This window comes from Gavia stellata, chromosome 15 (assembly GCF_030936135.1).
Source record: "Gavia stellata isolate bGavSte3 chromosome 15, bGavSte3.hap2, whole genome shotgun sequence".
In the NCBI taxonomy this organism is placed as follows: Eukaryota; Metazoa; Chordata; class Aves; order Gaviiformes; family Gaviidae; genus Gavia; species Gavia stellata.
In genome coordinates this window covers 13,479,595-13,492,680 of record NC_082608.1, presented here as the reverse complement: position 1 = coordinate 13,492,680, position 13,086 = coordinate 13,479,595, and the positions used below count along the sequence as shown (strand labels likewise).

Genomic DNA, 13,086 nt, shown 5'->3' with positions numbered 1-13,086 from the left:
GGTGCAAGGCTAGCTGAGCTGGCATAAGACCTGGCCAAGGAACATGAAGGCAAATAAATCTCCGTACATGTGTGATGAGACTCCTACAGCAGCTAGCACTGATGAAATCTCACTGCTATTACCACCGACAAGGCACAAAATTTTCTACACAGAAAAAACTTTCCTGTTCCCATAAACGATTAATCAATTTTACTCATCCTGAGGCATTTTATCTGACTAATTGTATAATCCAACTGACATTTATTTCATTACCACCTTTTCCATAAAAAAAAAAGATGTGATGAACAGTATCCCCCAAATGTCTCGTTACTAATACATAAAAATTCTCAGTCAAAAAGAGATCTCATTATAGCAATAAAATTTATTTTGCCTTACAAAAATTGGCTGTCACAAAAAGTCCACGCGGGTAGCATGGCAGCTACCACACTTAAGCATCAGTTCAGCACTGAGTTCCAAGAATCTCAAATGGAACCACAGGAGATGATAAGCTGAGTTGAGGAGGTCTGTCACTTCAGCAGACCGTACTAACTGTACAATTTTATAATGAAGTCCCTAGATTGAAGAAAATGTAAAATCATCCAAGAATAAAATTATCTGTCTTCAGCAAGGGTTTCTCACTGATTTCCCCTTATCAGTAAATTGGAAAACACCCACTGAGGACAGCAGCTTTGTACAGTTCCATCCATAAGGAATGCCATTCCAAACCTTACCTAAACATGCTTGAGCTCCTAGTCAGTCACGCTCCCTATTTCTAAAGGCTGGGAAAAAACTTTCTTGAGAAAGTGACAGAATGCAGAATTACCAAACACTAAGAAACTCCCCTGCATTCAAAGTCAGTTACTAAGGCCTCTATGTTTTCTACAGTTTGTCCGCTTATGTAATAGTCTAAGCGTAGATTTTTCAGTCAAACATAAGACTCCAAGTCAGTCAGGATTAAAGTTAATACTGATACTATAGCTAAAACAGGGTCCTAAAATAAAGCCATACAGTTTCCATTTATTGAAACAATAGAGAAGTCTTTCAAGGAGTCAAATATTCTGAGGGGTTGAAGAAATTAATCACAAGATAACTTTTGCAGCTGCATTTTGAGGGATTTTAGGGTAGGGATGTATTAATTAAGAACCAAGGTACTACAGTTTTGGCAAAAGGTACAGGTATCCCTGAGCCATAATGAAAAGTACTCGTAAATTTATTTTCAGTAAACCTTCATTTCAACTGCCTTAGACTCGCTTAATGCTTGCCTGAAAAAGAAAAAGAAGATCAATGACAGCAAGAAACTTTTTACAGAAAGACCAGAGAGTTCACAAGCTTTACATCCACCCCAAACCTCATTACAACTCTGAATCCACCACTACTGAACCAAAGAGAAATTAAATAGCCTAGATATTGATGGTAAAGTTGTTCCAATGTGAGAGAACTTGCTCACCAGACTACAAAGCCACCCTGGGACAGGGAAGTAAAGGCGGCTGCCTACGTACTCGTGGAGCATCCATTTCCATTTCCCTTACTCACAAGCAGTATCTGTGGGACCATTCTCCAAGTGCCTGCAGGGTTAACGCACGCACAGGAGAAAGAAACTGTCAGTATAACTTGCTTTTTTAAAAAGTCCAAACTGCCGACAGGACATGCCAAAAAAGGCCTTATTTCTTGTATTCTTTACCTAAGCAGCTAATGGCATGCTTTTCTTAAACAACCAATTATGAAGCTTCTATGCTTTAGTACCCGCTGCCACCCTATTTCCTCTGTCTCTAGCACTAGGCCATTTATCACTCACAATGAGAAACGTTTCCAAGATCCCTGGTAACACGTAGATCTTGCTATTGTAAAGTGGTTTTAGCTCTTACATGGACTGCATTCTTCTCCTGGCCCCCCTCCAGCCACAGCGAATTATTTCCTCTGCACTGCTCTGATAATCCCGTCCATCCCCGCGGGTTTATTCCCAGGCAGTCCCCTCCCTTTCAGCCAAAGTGCTGGGCTGGACTCGGCTTTCAAGAGCCGTTATCCGCCTACAGCTCCTTATCCAGCAGCAAATCCCCGCAGCGTCCCTAACACTTTCCTTCCCTTTCTTCAGGGACTGCAGAAGAGCGGAGGAGGAGTGGAGCCGGTGTTACTCCGGGCCCCGGGAGCTCAGGAGCCCCCCCCGGACGGGTCAGGCCCCCCACCCCATATGTGCAGCCCCGAGCACCCCGCGGGCGGCCCGGCCCGCCGTGCGGCCTGCGCCAGCCCCACCGCCTCCGGGCCCCGCTCCCCCCAGGCCGGACCGCCTCCCCGCACGCCGGGAGCCCCCCCCCTCCCAGGCCGGGCCGCCGCCCGCCCCCCGCCGGGCTGCCCCGGCTCCGTCCCTCCCCGCCGCGGCTGGAGGCAGGGCAGGGGAGGGGGAGCTCCGGCCGGCCCCCGCGGGGCGGAGGTCACCCGCCTCCTCCCGCCCATGGGCGCCGGCTCCGTCCAGCCGCCGCCGCCGCCGCTCCGGCCCCGCACGGAGGAGGAGGAGGAGGAGGAGGCGGCGGCGGGGCGCGTCTCCCGGCGGCGGCTGCGCCCGCCTCGCCGCCCGCTGCCGCCCGCCAGCCGCCGGGGAGCCGCGGCGGAGGCGCATGGAGACAACGGCCGCCGCTGTGTGCTGCGGTAAGGCGCGCTGAGGCGGCGGGAGCCGCGCCGGGCGCCCGCCCCTGCCGCGGGCGGCAGCGGGGTCCCGGCGGGGCGGGGGGCGGCCGCAGCCGGGCAGGACTCTGCCGCGGGGCGGGCGGCAGCGGCGTGCCACGGCGGGCGAGGGGTTCGGCGGAAACTTTCCGATACTCGGGCACCCCCTCCCAAAGAAGAACCAGCACCCCGCACCGGGCTGTGCCCCCAGCGCCGTGCCGCGCGGGGCCGCGGCCGTGGTGGCAAGCACGAGCTTCGGAGGGAAGAAGCCGCTGAGGAAGATCAGCGACGAGGTGCTGGGCGGAGGGGCGGAAGCCAGGACCAGCCCGCGGCCCAGGGCACGGGGGAGAGCACGCTTCGTCGGGGTGTAAATACAGCCTCGGCAAAACAGGGCACGAATGCTGTGTTACATCCGACTGGCTATCAGGGGCTCATAGTTTATGGGCAACTGCAGGAGCAAACAAGCCCATTTTAAGAAATCTAAACATTTTGTGATTTAGGACACGTTTTACTCGTGTGCACTTTGTTGCCTGCAAGTATAAGTCTTTGAAGTGCGTGTTATAAATATTAAAGCTTAAATGCATAGGGGGAGTATGTGTATCAAATTTTAGAATAAATTTATTCCAACCCAGTTTGACACACACACGCCTAATGTATGCAAGATGCACTTAAATTAGGAAACAGTTATTTTGTTTTACAATGTTTCAGAGACTGGTGAGTGACTTAACAACAATAATTAGCATATTTATATAACACATTGTTGTTTATACATGGCTTTTTGAATCTAAGAGGCACTAAAGTCCTATATAATATCATTTCCTGAACGGGAGTGATTCCTGGAAGTATGAAGCAATTACTTGTTTCGTTTTTTCACCTCCATCCAAGCTACATCTGTGCATATATTCAGAGTCTGAAACATATAATCCTGCCCCAGAGAGAGTGAGTGCACATTAATGACACAATGTGTCTTCAACTGACATCTGGTTGCAAAACAAAAAAACAAACTGCTAATAAGGACCTTTTTTTCCATTTTTCCCTCCTTAGTTCTTTTCTTCCATCTTCCTCTCATCTCTGGAAGCTCCATCCGTATTGGAATAGGCAGCAATTATTCCAATCTCTGTAAGTAGTCTTTTTTTTTTTTTTTTAACTGCATTAATGGCATGCCTTGCAGTCATTTACAGCTGTAGGAATATTATATTTAAAGTCCTCTAGCAGATAAACATCAATCCATTAAAAAGCAAATAGCTTCCTGACTAAGAAAACAACTGAGTTAACAGAAATGGACTTAACCTTGTGATCTTTATACAGACAAAACTCATGCAAATGAGTGGGAGAATTGCCTGAAATAGAGGACCAGAAAATTTAGTGCCAGGTACAAATACTTCAATATTTCCTTTAAAAAAAAAAATTTAAAAAAAAAATCCTCCTTTTCAGCATTTTTTCCCACAACAACAAATTAGCACATAGCTGCTAAAACCGATTTACAAATTCAGCACACTGACATCAGTCAAAATTTGTATCATTTTGGCACTCACTAGTGAAATAAATGTGGCTAAAAATTACTTCCTATCATTGAAATAAAACAATTCCTGACATTTGACTTCCTTCCACTCTCCTTTTTATGACTGACTGTTGTAGGTATTACATGAAAGTTTTTTGAAAAAGAAGTAAAACATATTAGGAGCCAATTCTGCTCATGTCGCTGGCCCTATTTTGGCAGAAAACCACATGTATGCGGGGAATCAAAGTAGCATGTTCAATCTCTTAGATGAAAGAATGCATAATGATAAAAATATATGCATAACAATTAAAACAACCAAAATATCTCTCAGAGCAAGTGCTGCTGCTCAAGCAAAGCCATGCTGAAATGTTGTAAATAGATTATGACATCGGTAACAACTTTCAAGCTAAGATGCCCATCATAGGTGAGAAATCATGTGATTAAACCTGAAGTTTAAAGGAAGAAGAGACAAAAATTTGTCTTACTTTGGAACTTATATAAAGGAACAACAAAGTCAGGCAGCTACTATCATTCACAGACTAGAAATATTACCAAGCTCAATGTTTGCTGCCACAACCTACCAACTTGGACAAATTATTCATAGTGTCAAAAGCAGCTTCTGCCAACACTAGGTATTTGTAGGATCTAACCGTAAGATAACTTTGGTAACTAGGAATGGAGTTTGGTTGGTAAAGCTGAAGATGGTGCAAAACCAAGTAATGCAGTGCTGTCTTTCAGATTGCCTGGTAATCCCTCAAACGCCTAGAAAAAACATGTTAAAGTTGGGCTTAAGAGCAAGTGCAAAAGGAGTAGCTGCTGCTGAAAATTGTTCACCTTCTGACCAACTGCCATCACCTAAGTCACAGAAAATACATAATAACAATACAAAAATGACAGGAAATTGTAAATGCTTACATTAGTATAGCTACATGTGGCAGTCTACTCATTAGTGAATTGCCTGTAGACTTGGCAAAAATAAATACTTGTAATTATGTTGTCACAGGTTAATATTGCAAAAATACTGTTTAGATTATTTTTGCACAGAACTGTTAGTTTTACATTATGCATGAAATGACATTTCATAGCACTTCATTACATACGTAGCCGGTATTGTTTAGTTTAGGGATTCATATCAGAATAACATAATTTCTTACCCATTCTTTGCTTTCACGTTCTTTGACCCTTAAGCTCAGACTTTTCCCTGCCATTGCCCCTCCCAGAGAGACCGCTTCTTCACTGCAAGACAACTTTGTATTGCATTAACTTTAGATTAGTAGAGTTTTGTAATAGAACTGTTGCAGCAAACATGGTTCAGAGTAGTCCGAGTATTGCTCCAATTTCCAAATAGGTACCTACGTCTCTTCACAGTTAAGTGTTCTTAAGACAGTATTTTTGTTTTACTTTGGCCTTAACTGAGTACAGTTCAGCCAGGCCCAACATTCTGGCCTTCTATGCAAGGGCTATCATGTGTAATTACTGTAATGCCTGGACTGTGAAATGTTCTACTGACAATAGCACATAGTATTAACACAATACCCGGTAGGCATTAGGAAAAAAAAAAAAAAGAAATAAAAAACCCCATACACCACCACACACCAAGAAAACCCAACCAAACCAAAAAACCAAACCAAAGTGTGGCTTGTATTACGCTTTTATAGTGAACACGGAAGGAGACTGGTGTTATCCCAGGTTGTTACTATGTACTACAGGAAGGAGACTACATAGTGGAGTCTTCATCTATGCAGAATTCATGTATGCCAGGTACTAGACCCGTTTACTCTCCCAACACTGAACTTCCTAAGCAAATGCAAAGGCCCAGGAGCAGAACTGCAGCTCTTCTCATAGTCAGTCAGCTGTGCCCCAAGAGTACTGCTCTTCTACAAAGGGGTAAAGCCAAGTCCAGGCAAGTTAATACTCAGGAATGGAGCTATGTGACTTCAACCACACAGTACCAAGGCGGGTTGACAGTTTCAGCATTTAATGGAACTTTCTGATCAGAAATAAAATTTGCTACTAGCTGTGTTGCTTTAGATGTTTCTTTCTAAGAGAAACATTGGATTTTCTTTGCAAAGTTTTTCTAGCTTTTAGTCAGGTATGTTTGTTTTTAAAGTAAAAAAGACAACAGTTGGAGAAGTAAAAAGGCAGACAAACGGTTCTACCCAAACTGCCTTTCCTTCCTGCATGCCACTGCGTCCTCCACCTCCTCCCCAGCAGTTCTGAGATTCATCTCTGAAGAAATGGATTTTAAGCACAGGTAAAAGCAAATAAATCAACTGATTTTTCACTCAATTACCCAGATTGTCAATACATATCAGCTATTATAAAAAGATAGTTATTTTACAACTATTAAGTGACTATATAGTTATGTATTTAAATATTAGTAAATCTTTCTGATAACTTTATTGAACTATGTCTCTGCTGTTACATCTAAGAGCACAAGGTATGTCCAGAGGTATGTAAAACAGTCATTTGGATGCATAATCAGGAGAAACAAAACTATGAAATATGCAGACAGTGTTTTAAAATCCAGCATTAAGACTCCTGTGTTATAGCCTTTATAGATCTTACAAACTTAGTCTTACTAAACAGAATTATCTCACAAAATCAAGAAGGAACAAAAGCATGCTTACTGTGGCTCTCTCCTCTTTCTGCATGAAAACCCACCTAAGCCAGGCACAGGAACATACTTGCTACAAAGAAGAAGTGCAGAAGATCCTGATCCTAAAACCAGTAAGCCCTTGAGTAGACACTTTGGATGCTGTCGTTCAGCATTCAGCTCACAGGCAGTAACAGCACAGCTGGCTACCAGCTATGTTGTCATTGACTACAGCACTGCTAGCTGTGCTCTGAGACCCCAGGACGACAGTGGAAAGTTGAATAAACTTCTACTCATCAAGAAGGAAATCTTTCTGTACACAGCAAGAATAAACAGCTCTCTCCACTGCTGTGACTAGGGAGTCTGTAGCTTTTGTTCTTGATGGCAAATCCTGTATTTTTCCCAGAACGGTCTCCAAACTCAGCCAATTTAACATAGTTGTCTAGAGGCCAGTATTCAATGAACATAACTTCACATTCACGTGCACAGGTGGAGTGCAGTGCCTCAGTTCAAGCAGGTGAAGAAACTGGGTGATTTTGGGTCTGTGCAAGTATCATACAGTGGTTCTGTTGGCTGCACCAGATTGAGACATACAGAAAGACAAGAGATTGCTTCAAGCTTGTGCATGACAGCTTTGCTGTGAGCTGGTGTCCTGGAGAAAGTACATTATGCCAGGAAGTTTAAAAGACAGACTGATAGATCTGCAAGACTTCTGCAGCCCACAGCAGTATATTCCCTTGCACTTGTGGGATACCTTGAGAAGCGTCAGTGATCAAAGCACCAATATCTACCACCCATTACCAGTCTCTCTCTTCTCTAACACAGAATGCCAGAAACCATGTATGTCTGTGATGCCAAGCAGTGAGGGAAACGTACACTCTAGTTGCCCCCTCATCCCTAAGTGCAGAGCAAAGTTTAATCCCTGGAATAATCTGCTCTTTATTTTCCTTCAGCTGATTTTTTTTTTCCCCTCAAAGTGTGGATGCTTTCTGAAAGCACCCGTATCTCCATACAGTTTTCCACGTTGCACTTAGGCTTTAGTGACTCCAACTGTGCAGAAAGGAGGGATGTTCAAATGCCTCCAGAACCACACCTCAGAATTCTTTGTTCTTCTCCCCTAATAAGTCATATCCTGCTCAGTATCTTTCTGCCGTCAGTTTATTTTATGATGGCTTGAAATCACCTCAGTTACATCAAGAATGATTTTTTGACCTTTTCATTTATTACACTGGAATCTACACTAGGAAGGTATCAATTTCTCTCCAAGCCTGATGATTTCTCATCCTTGTTTATGAGGATGTAGGCTGACAACTCCAAATCGTTCATTTCCACTGTAACTACTGACTTAATGCTTTAGTTTCAGCAGCTCGTCCCAACTACTACCTCCCATTCCTGATTTTTTTTTTTTAGTGGAGAGAATAATAGATTAGAATTCATTCCTATGCAACTACTATGCAAAAATACAGATTAGAGTCCAATGCTGCTCCCTTCAAATAAACAGAAACAATGCTTTAGTTTTTGAAGGGCAGCTGATCAAACTGGTACAAGCAGCCATCCTGAGAAACCTCTCAGAGAAGAGTAAGGGGGAAGATACGTTTTAGAGGTGCTGAGCATATTAACTTTTGCAGTCTGACATTTCATTATTGTATAATGATCGTATTTGAGCTAGATGTTCAAGCACCTAAAAATGCAGTAGATGCCCAGACACCTTTATGCAAAGCATCTTTCAAGGAGAGGTGGACACGTAATTGATTATGAGCTTTTGTAAAGCCTACTTAGAGTCTTTATCTTCAGATGCTTTGAAAATTTGGCCTCAAATTCAGAGCTGGCAGAAGCAAGGAATTCAGTTGGCTTTGACAGCATTTATGCAAACTGATGTTAGCTCCAAAACTCAATATGTATCTTGCTAGAACTTCCTGAAATCCCTCAGACTGTTTTTTAAAAATAATGGCATGATACGACATTGAGACACCTACAGTCTTCAAGGACCTGTGAGAAGATAATTTACTGGACATTCCAGCCAAAGCCACTTGATCACTGTCTATTCTTAATACAAATATTGCTTCTATGACACTTTGTTTCTTTGGCCTCTTTAAGTTTCTTATCTTTTAATTGCTGTTTTTAGTTGCAAGCGTGTTAATCCCTTTACTTCTGTCATTAAAATGAGGATTTTCCTTTCAGCAATTGTTTTCTTTCTTCATTAGAAGCATTATAAAAAGAAATAGTGAAATACATACAGTTTTAAGGTTTTTTTACTTTTGAATCTCTCCTATTGGCAATTAATCTCTTTTAGTTTCATGGTTTAAGAGAAGCAGCTCTGTAAGCCTCTGATCTTTACAGGTTTTCAGCATTCTAGCTTTATTTTGAATTAGCTGAAAAATTGTTACAGGATTACTTGAAAGACCCAGCTAAGACTGAAGCTTTATCACGCTAGGTCCTGCACAAAGTAACTGGCCTTGTCCCTCCAGATTGCAGGTGTCTAGATAACACAAAAGGTGGGAAGAGAAAAAAGGTTGGCATAAAAATTAATTGCCTTAGATTACATAGCAATTTAAGGAGAAAGCAAGGCTCTCCTGCCTCTTGGATTGGTATCTGTCCATACTTGGCACTGACTCTTGCTAATAAGATACTGCACTATTTTCTCTTGTAGCATCTTTTTTTCCATCTGTGTCCAATCCTGTATCTGTCTTTGCTCTTGGGGTTGAAGGAACAGACTTGCTGCAAGACAATTTCCAGAACATCTATTCTGCTTTTACTTTTTCATATGATTATTTTATGTAGCTGAATTTATTGTCCACAGACAACCTGTTATCCATCAGGCTACGACCTGATAGAGATAAATATTCTGAAGTGACACTTAACCTCAGCTTTCAGTTCCCACTTACTTAGGACAGAAAAGTAACTACAGCTGGCCTGTAATGTTTTTCTAGTTAGATCACAAAAACAGGTGGGTCTCCCTTCCACTGGGGAACCTAAGAGATATATAGAAATGACATATTCTGCATCAGGAAGTTGAACAGTCAGTGGAACAGCTTTCTGCATCACTCTGAATTATTTAATAGGCTGCTTCCCATTTTTAAACATTGAAAACAGACCCTAACTTACAGAATAGGTTAAATCAGGGATTTCTACAGCAAGGACTCAGGATCTTAAAGAGATGAGCTTTGCAAAAGAGATCCCAGATCCTCTTGGGGAGAGAGTAATACAGAACATGGCAGACCACCCAGCAGATGACGAGCTATTTAGTCCCAGTTGGAAGACTAGTTCTTACTACAACAACCTCATATTGAACTTTGCTTCTAATCCACACTCAACCGTCTCCTCTTATTAGCAGAGTTCAATATTTTGGGCTAAATGCTTCCCATTTATGATTATTTATAAGTTAGACTACTGAGCTACACAATGGCCATTTTCACTCTTCAAACGCACACAGTATGCAAGTCATTGGCCCAAACAACTGGCAAGGACAAGACTTTTTTAATAAAGTAGGTCATAGAAAGCCCAATGCAAAACAGAAGAGGCTAGACTTTTTAGAAATTTGTAAACCATGTTTCCTTGTTGTCATCTTAATGTATTGCCCTGAAACTTGCCTCAAACGGTGTAATGATTAGGCAGACTACTATGCGATCCTCATTCCCTATTCAGCAAACAAATGTAAAAACCCTTCAGACTTGAACAGACAAAAGCTCTGAATGACAAATTAATGCTCCTGGTTTATTGCAGATGCCATGTTGACAAGTAGCCCAACAATATCTAGTCATTTGGTATTGTAATTATAACTCTGCCTCAGAGACACATCGGTAGAGGAACGTGAATCCAAAGTGATTTCTGTTTTGGTCTGGACTTGGTGCTAGAGAAAGAACACACACACTGCAAAGAGGAGCAACAAAGAGTAGCTATTTGGGATGACTTTTTAACATAAGTTTCAAATTATGCTTAACTACTAACAATCACGCTTCTCACACTAAACACATTTGTGAAATCAGATGTTCCTTTAGAAAGAATATGAGACATTCAATAATAGATTGAAAAAGCGCTTACAACATATTCGTGCTATCGTGCGCTGGGGTACATGCTGTATAGTACATTTCTTAGCATCAGTCCCAATCAGAAACTGTCCCAATGTATAGGGAGAGCACAAAATCAGAATCCCACCAACAAAGATTTTGTATATACATAGACACTTTTAGAAAAGACTGCTTTTCCAGCAGCACAATCCTAAATGGAAACATGAGTGGAAACTGTACTTTTGCAACTTGATCCTATTAGCCAATCTGAAAGAAGTCTAAAAACCTGATAGAAGTCTAAAATAACACAGGAAAAAAAGCTATGTTCAGAGCTACATTTCTGTGCTTCTGATTAAAAAAAAAAGTTTCTACTGAATGAAGCAAACCGTAAATTAGAAATTCTCCCAAAGTTGGAGACATAAGATTATGCTTCAGGAGCACTGCAGCATCTATAGAGGTAGAAATAAGAACTTTTTCCCAGATTTTCAAACAAGTAAAACTATGATTCCCAAATACAGCCAAGGACAGCATGGTAAAATGCAGGGCTAAATATAGTATCAAGGTACCTTAACAGTATAGAAATGAAATCTTGTATCTGTCCTCTGATTTAAGGTTATTGTAAATGTCTTTAGTTGCCATCAATGCAAAAATACTAAGGAACTGAGGGGCACAAGAAGTCACCAGAGAGATAAGAAACCCTCTTCCTTATATTGTGTTTTGCACAGGTTTCTGTGTCATGCTCATCTAAATCATATAAGCATAACAGAGCATTAAGCATCAAACTAACATGTACCATGTGTTGTTTATTCTCTCATCCTCTCACCAAGTTCAAGAGTTGTTAAATCATCTCTGTGTCACTGGAAGATCTTTCTTCACCACGACCATCTTCCCGCAGCTAGCTACAAAGGTTTCAAAGCCAGGCTGCAGGCAAGAATGAGGACTATGATTTTGACAAAGTGCAAAGGGTTACATTGCAGAGAATAGTTCTTGCTGGTGGATGAGCAGGGCATTATCAGACTCAGTGGTTGATGCTAGAAGTGCGTACCCACTTTAACAGATATATAATTCAATGGTCATTTGAATTAAAAAAAAAATGTGGTATTACTAACATAGGAAAATAGAAATTTGGGTAATGTACAATAGCTGTAAGCCATTATGTGTATTTAATGGTGCAGGTTAATTTTCAACTTGTAGATTGATTTTATGCATCACATTTATATAATACTGCATCTAACCTAAATTTGATATGATCATTTTGATGTTCTTAAATTACTGATTTTCACTTCATAAATTCATTCAAATCTGTGCTGATTTAGAATACAAACCTTGAAAACCATCAGCACACCAGTCCGTGGCACACTCTGATTGGGAACAGGTGGGCTTAGAACTGGGAAGTGCTCTCCAAAAGAAACTTTTTTAGCTCCCTGTCATCTGTACTAAAAATTGTTTTCAAATCAATTTTACCTGAGGGTAAAACATACTTCAAAGACAAAATATTTTGTGCTAGCCTCTACTGAGATAGAAACATCACCTTCGAAAGTAATGTATTTTCTCACAAATTAAACTGTTTCAAAATAATTTTCATTGCATAGAACTTCAACATTGTTATTTGTTCAGTCAGTACCACACTGAATGTGATGCCTATGTCTGTCCCTGCCTGCTGTGTGACTATAGGCCTGTGCTTCAGTTTCTTCCTCAAAAAAGCATTTACATATTTTCAGTCTTTATGGTTTTTTCAGTTATTTTGCAGCTCCCCTTTAGAATACATGGAAGATTTGTATCATATGGGTTCACAAAAGACATAATTTGCTCTTGCTACATCTGGGAAATACAGCTTTATGGGATAGGTTTGCATACTTTTTTTTTTTTTTAAACCATCATTGTCCCCTACTGCTTTTCAGTCCAAAAAAATTGGATCTGCCCATATAATTTCTTATAGCTTACAATCTTAATAGTGCTCCCTGAAGATAATAAAACATTGCAGTGATTTTCTAGCATTTTGATAAAGACCATATGCCAAAGTGACTTACACAGTTCAACAACAACTAGCAGAAACAGAAAGCATAATATTACTTTCTGGCTGAGAGAGAAGAGGCATTTATCTTTAAGTGACATTCAAAGTAGAGCCAGTAAAGCAGTGAAAATTAAAACAGGTATTTTATGTTGCAGGAACTGTAGAAAACTTTCTTAGGTCCAAGAAGTGGTGAAATCTTAGCCAATGATAGAGCAGAGTTGTGTTGAACTAGTAAAAACAGAAGCGGTGAATGAGAAAGATATGAAGGGGTATAGACTGGAGCAAGTTCAAAGAGATTTAAAATAATTAGGGCAACTTCAAACTAGATTAC

General features: G+C 41.1%; 1 protein-coding gene across 1 annotated transcript in view; it reads left to right on the top strand.

Annotated features, from left to right (window-relative positions):
• BEAN1 (brain expressed associated with NEDD4 1) overlaps nucleotides 1-13,086 on the top strand; it is a 74,482-nt gene that overhangs the window by 15,685 nt on the left and 45,711 nt on the right. Inside the window, exons 2-3 of the mRNA XM_059825089.1 lie at nucleotides 9,385-9,413; nucleotides 11,180-11,234. Of these exons, the coding sequence (XP_059681072.1) occupies nucleotides 9,385-9,413; nucleotides 11,180-11,234 (84 nt within the window). The remainder of the gene's footprint in view (nucleotides 1-9,384; nucleotides 9,414-11,179; nucleotides 11,235-13,086) is intronic.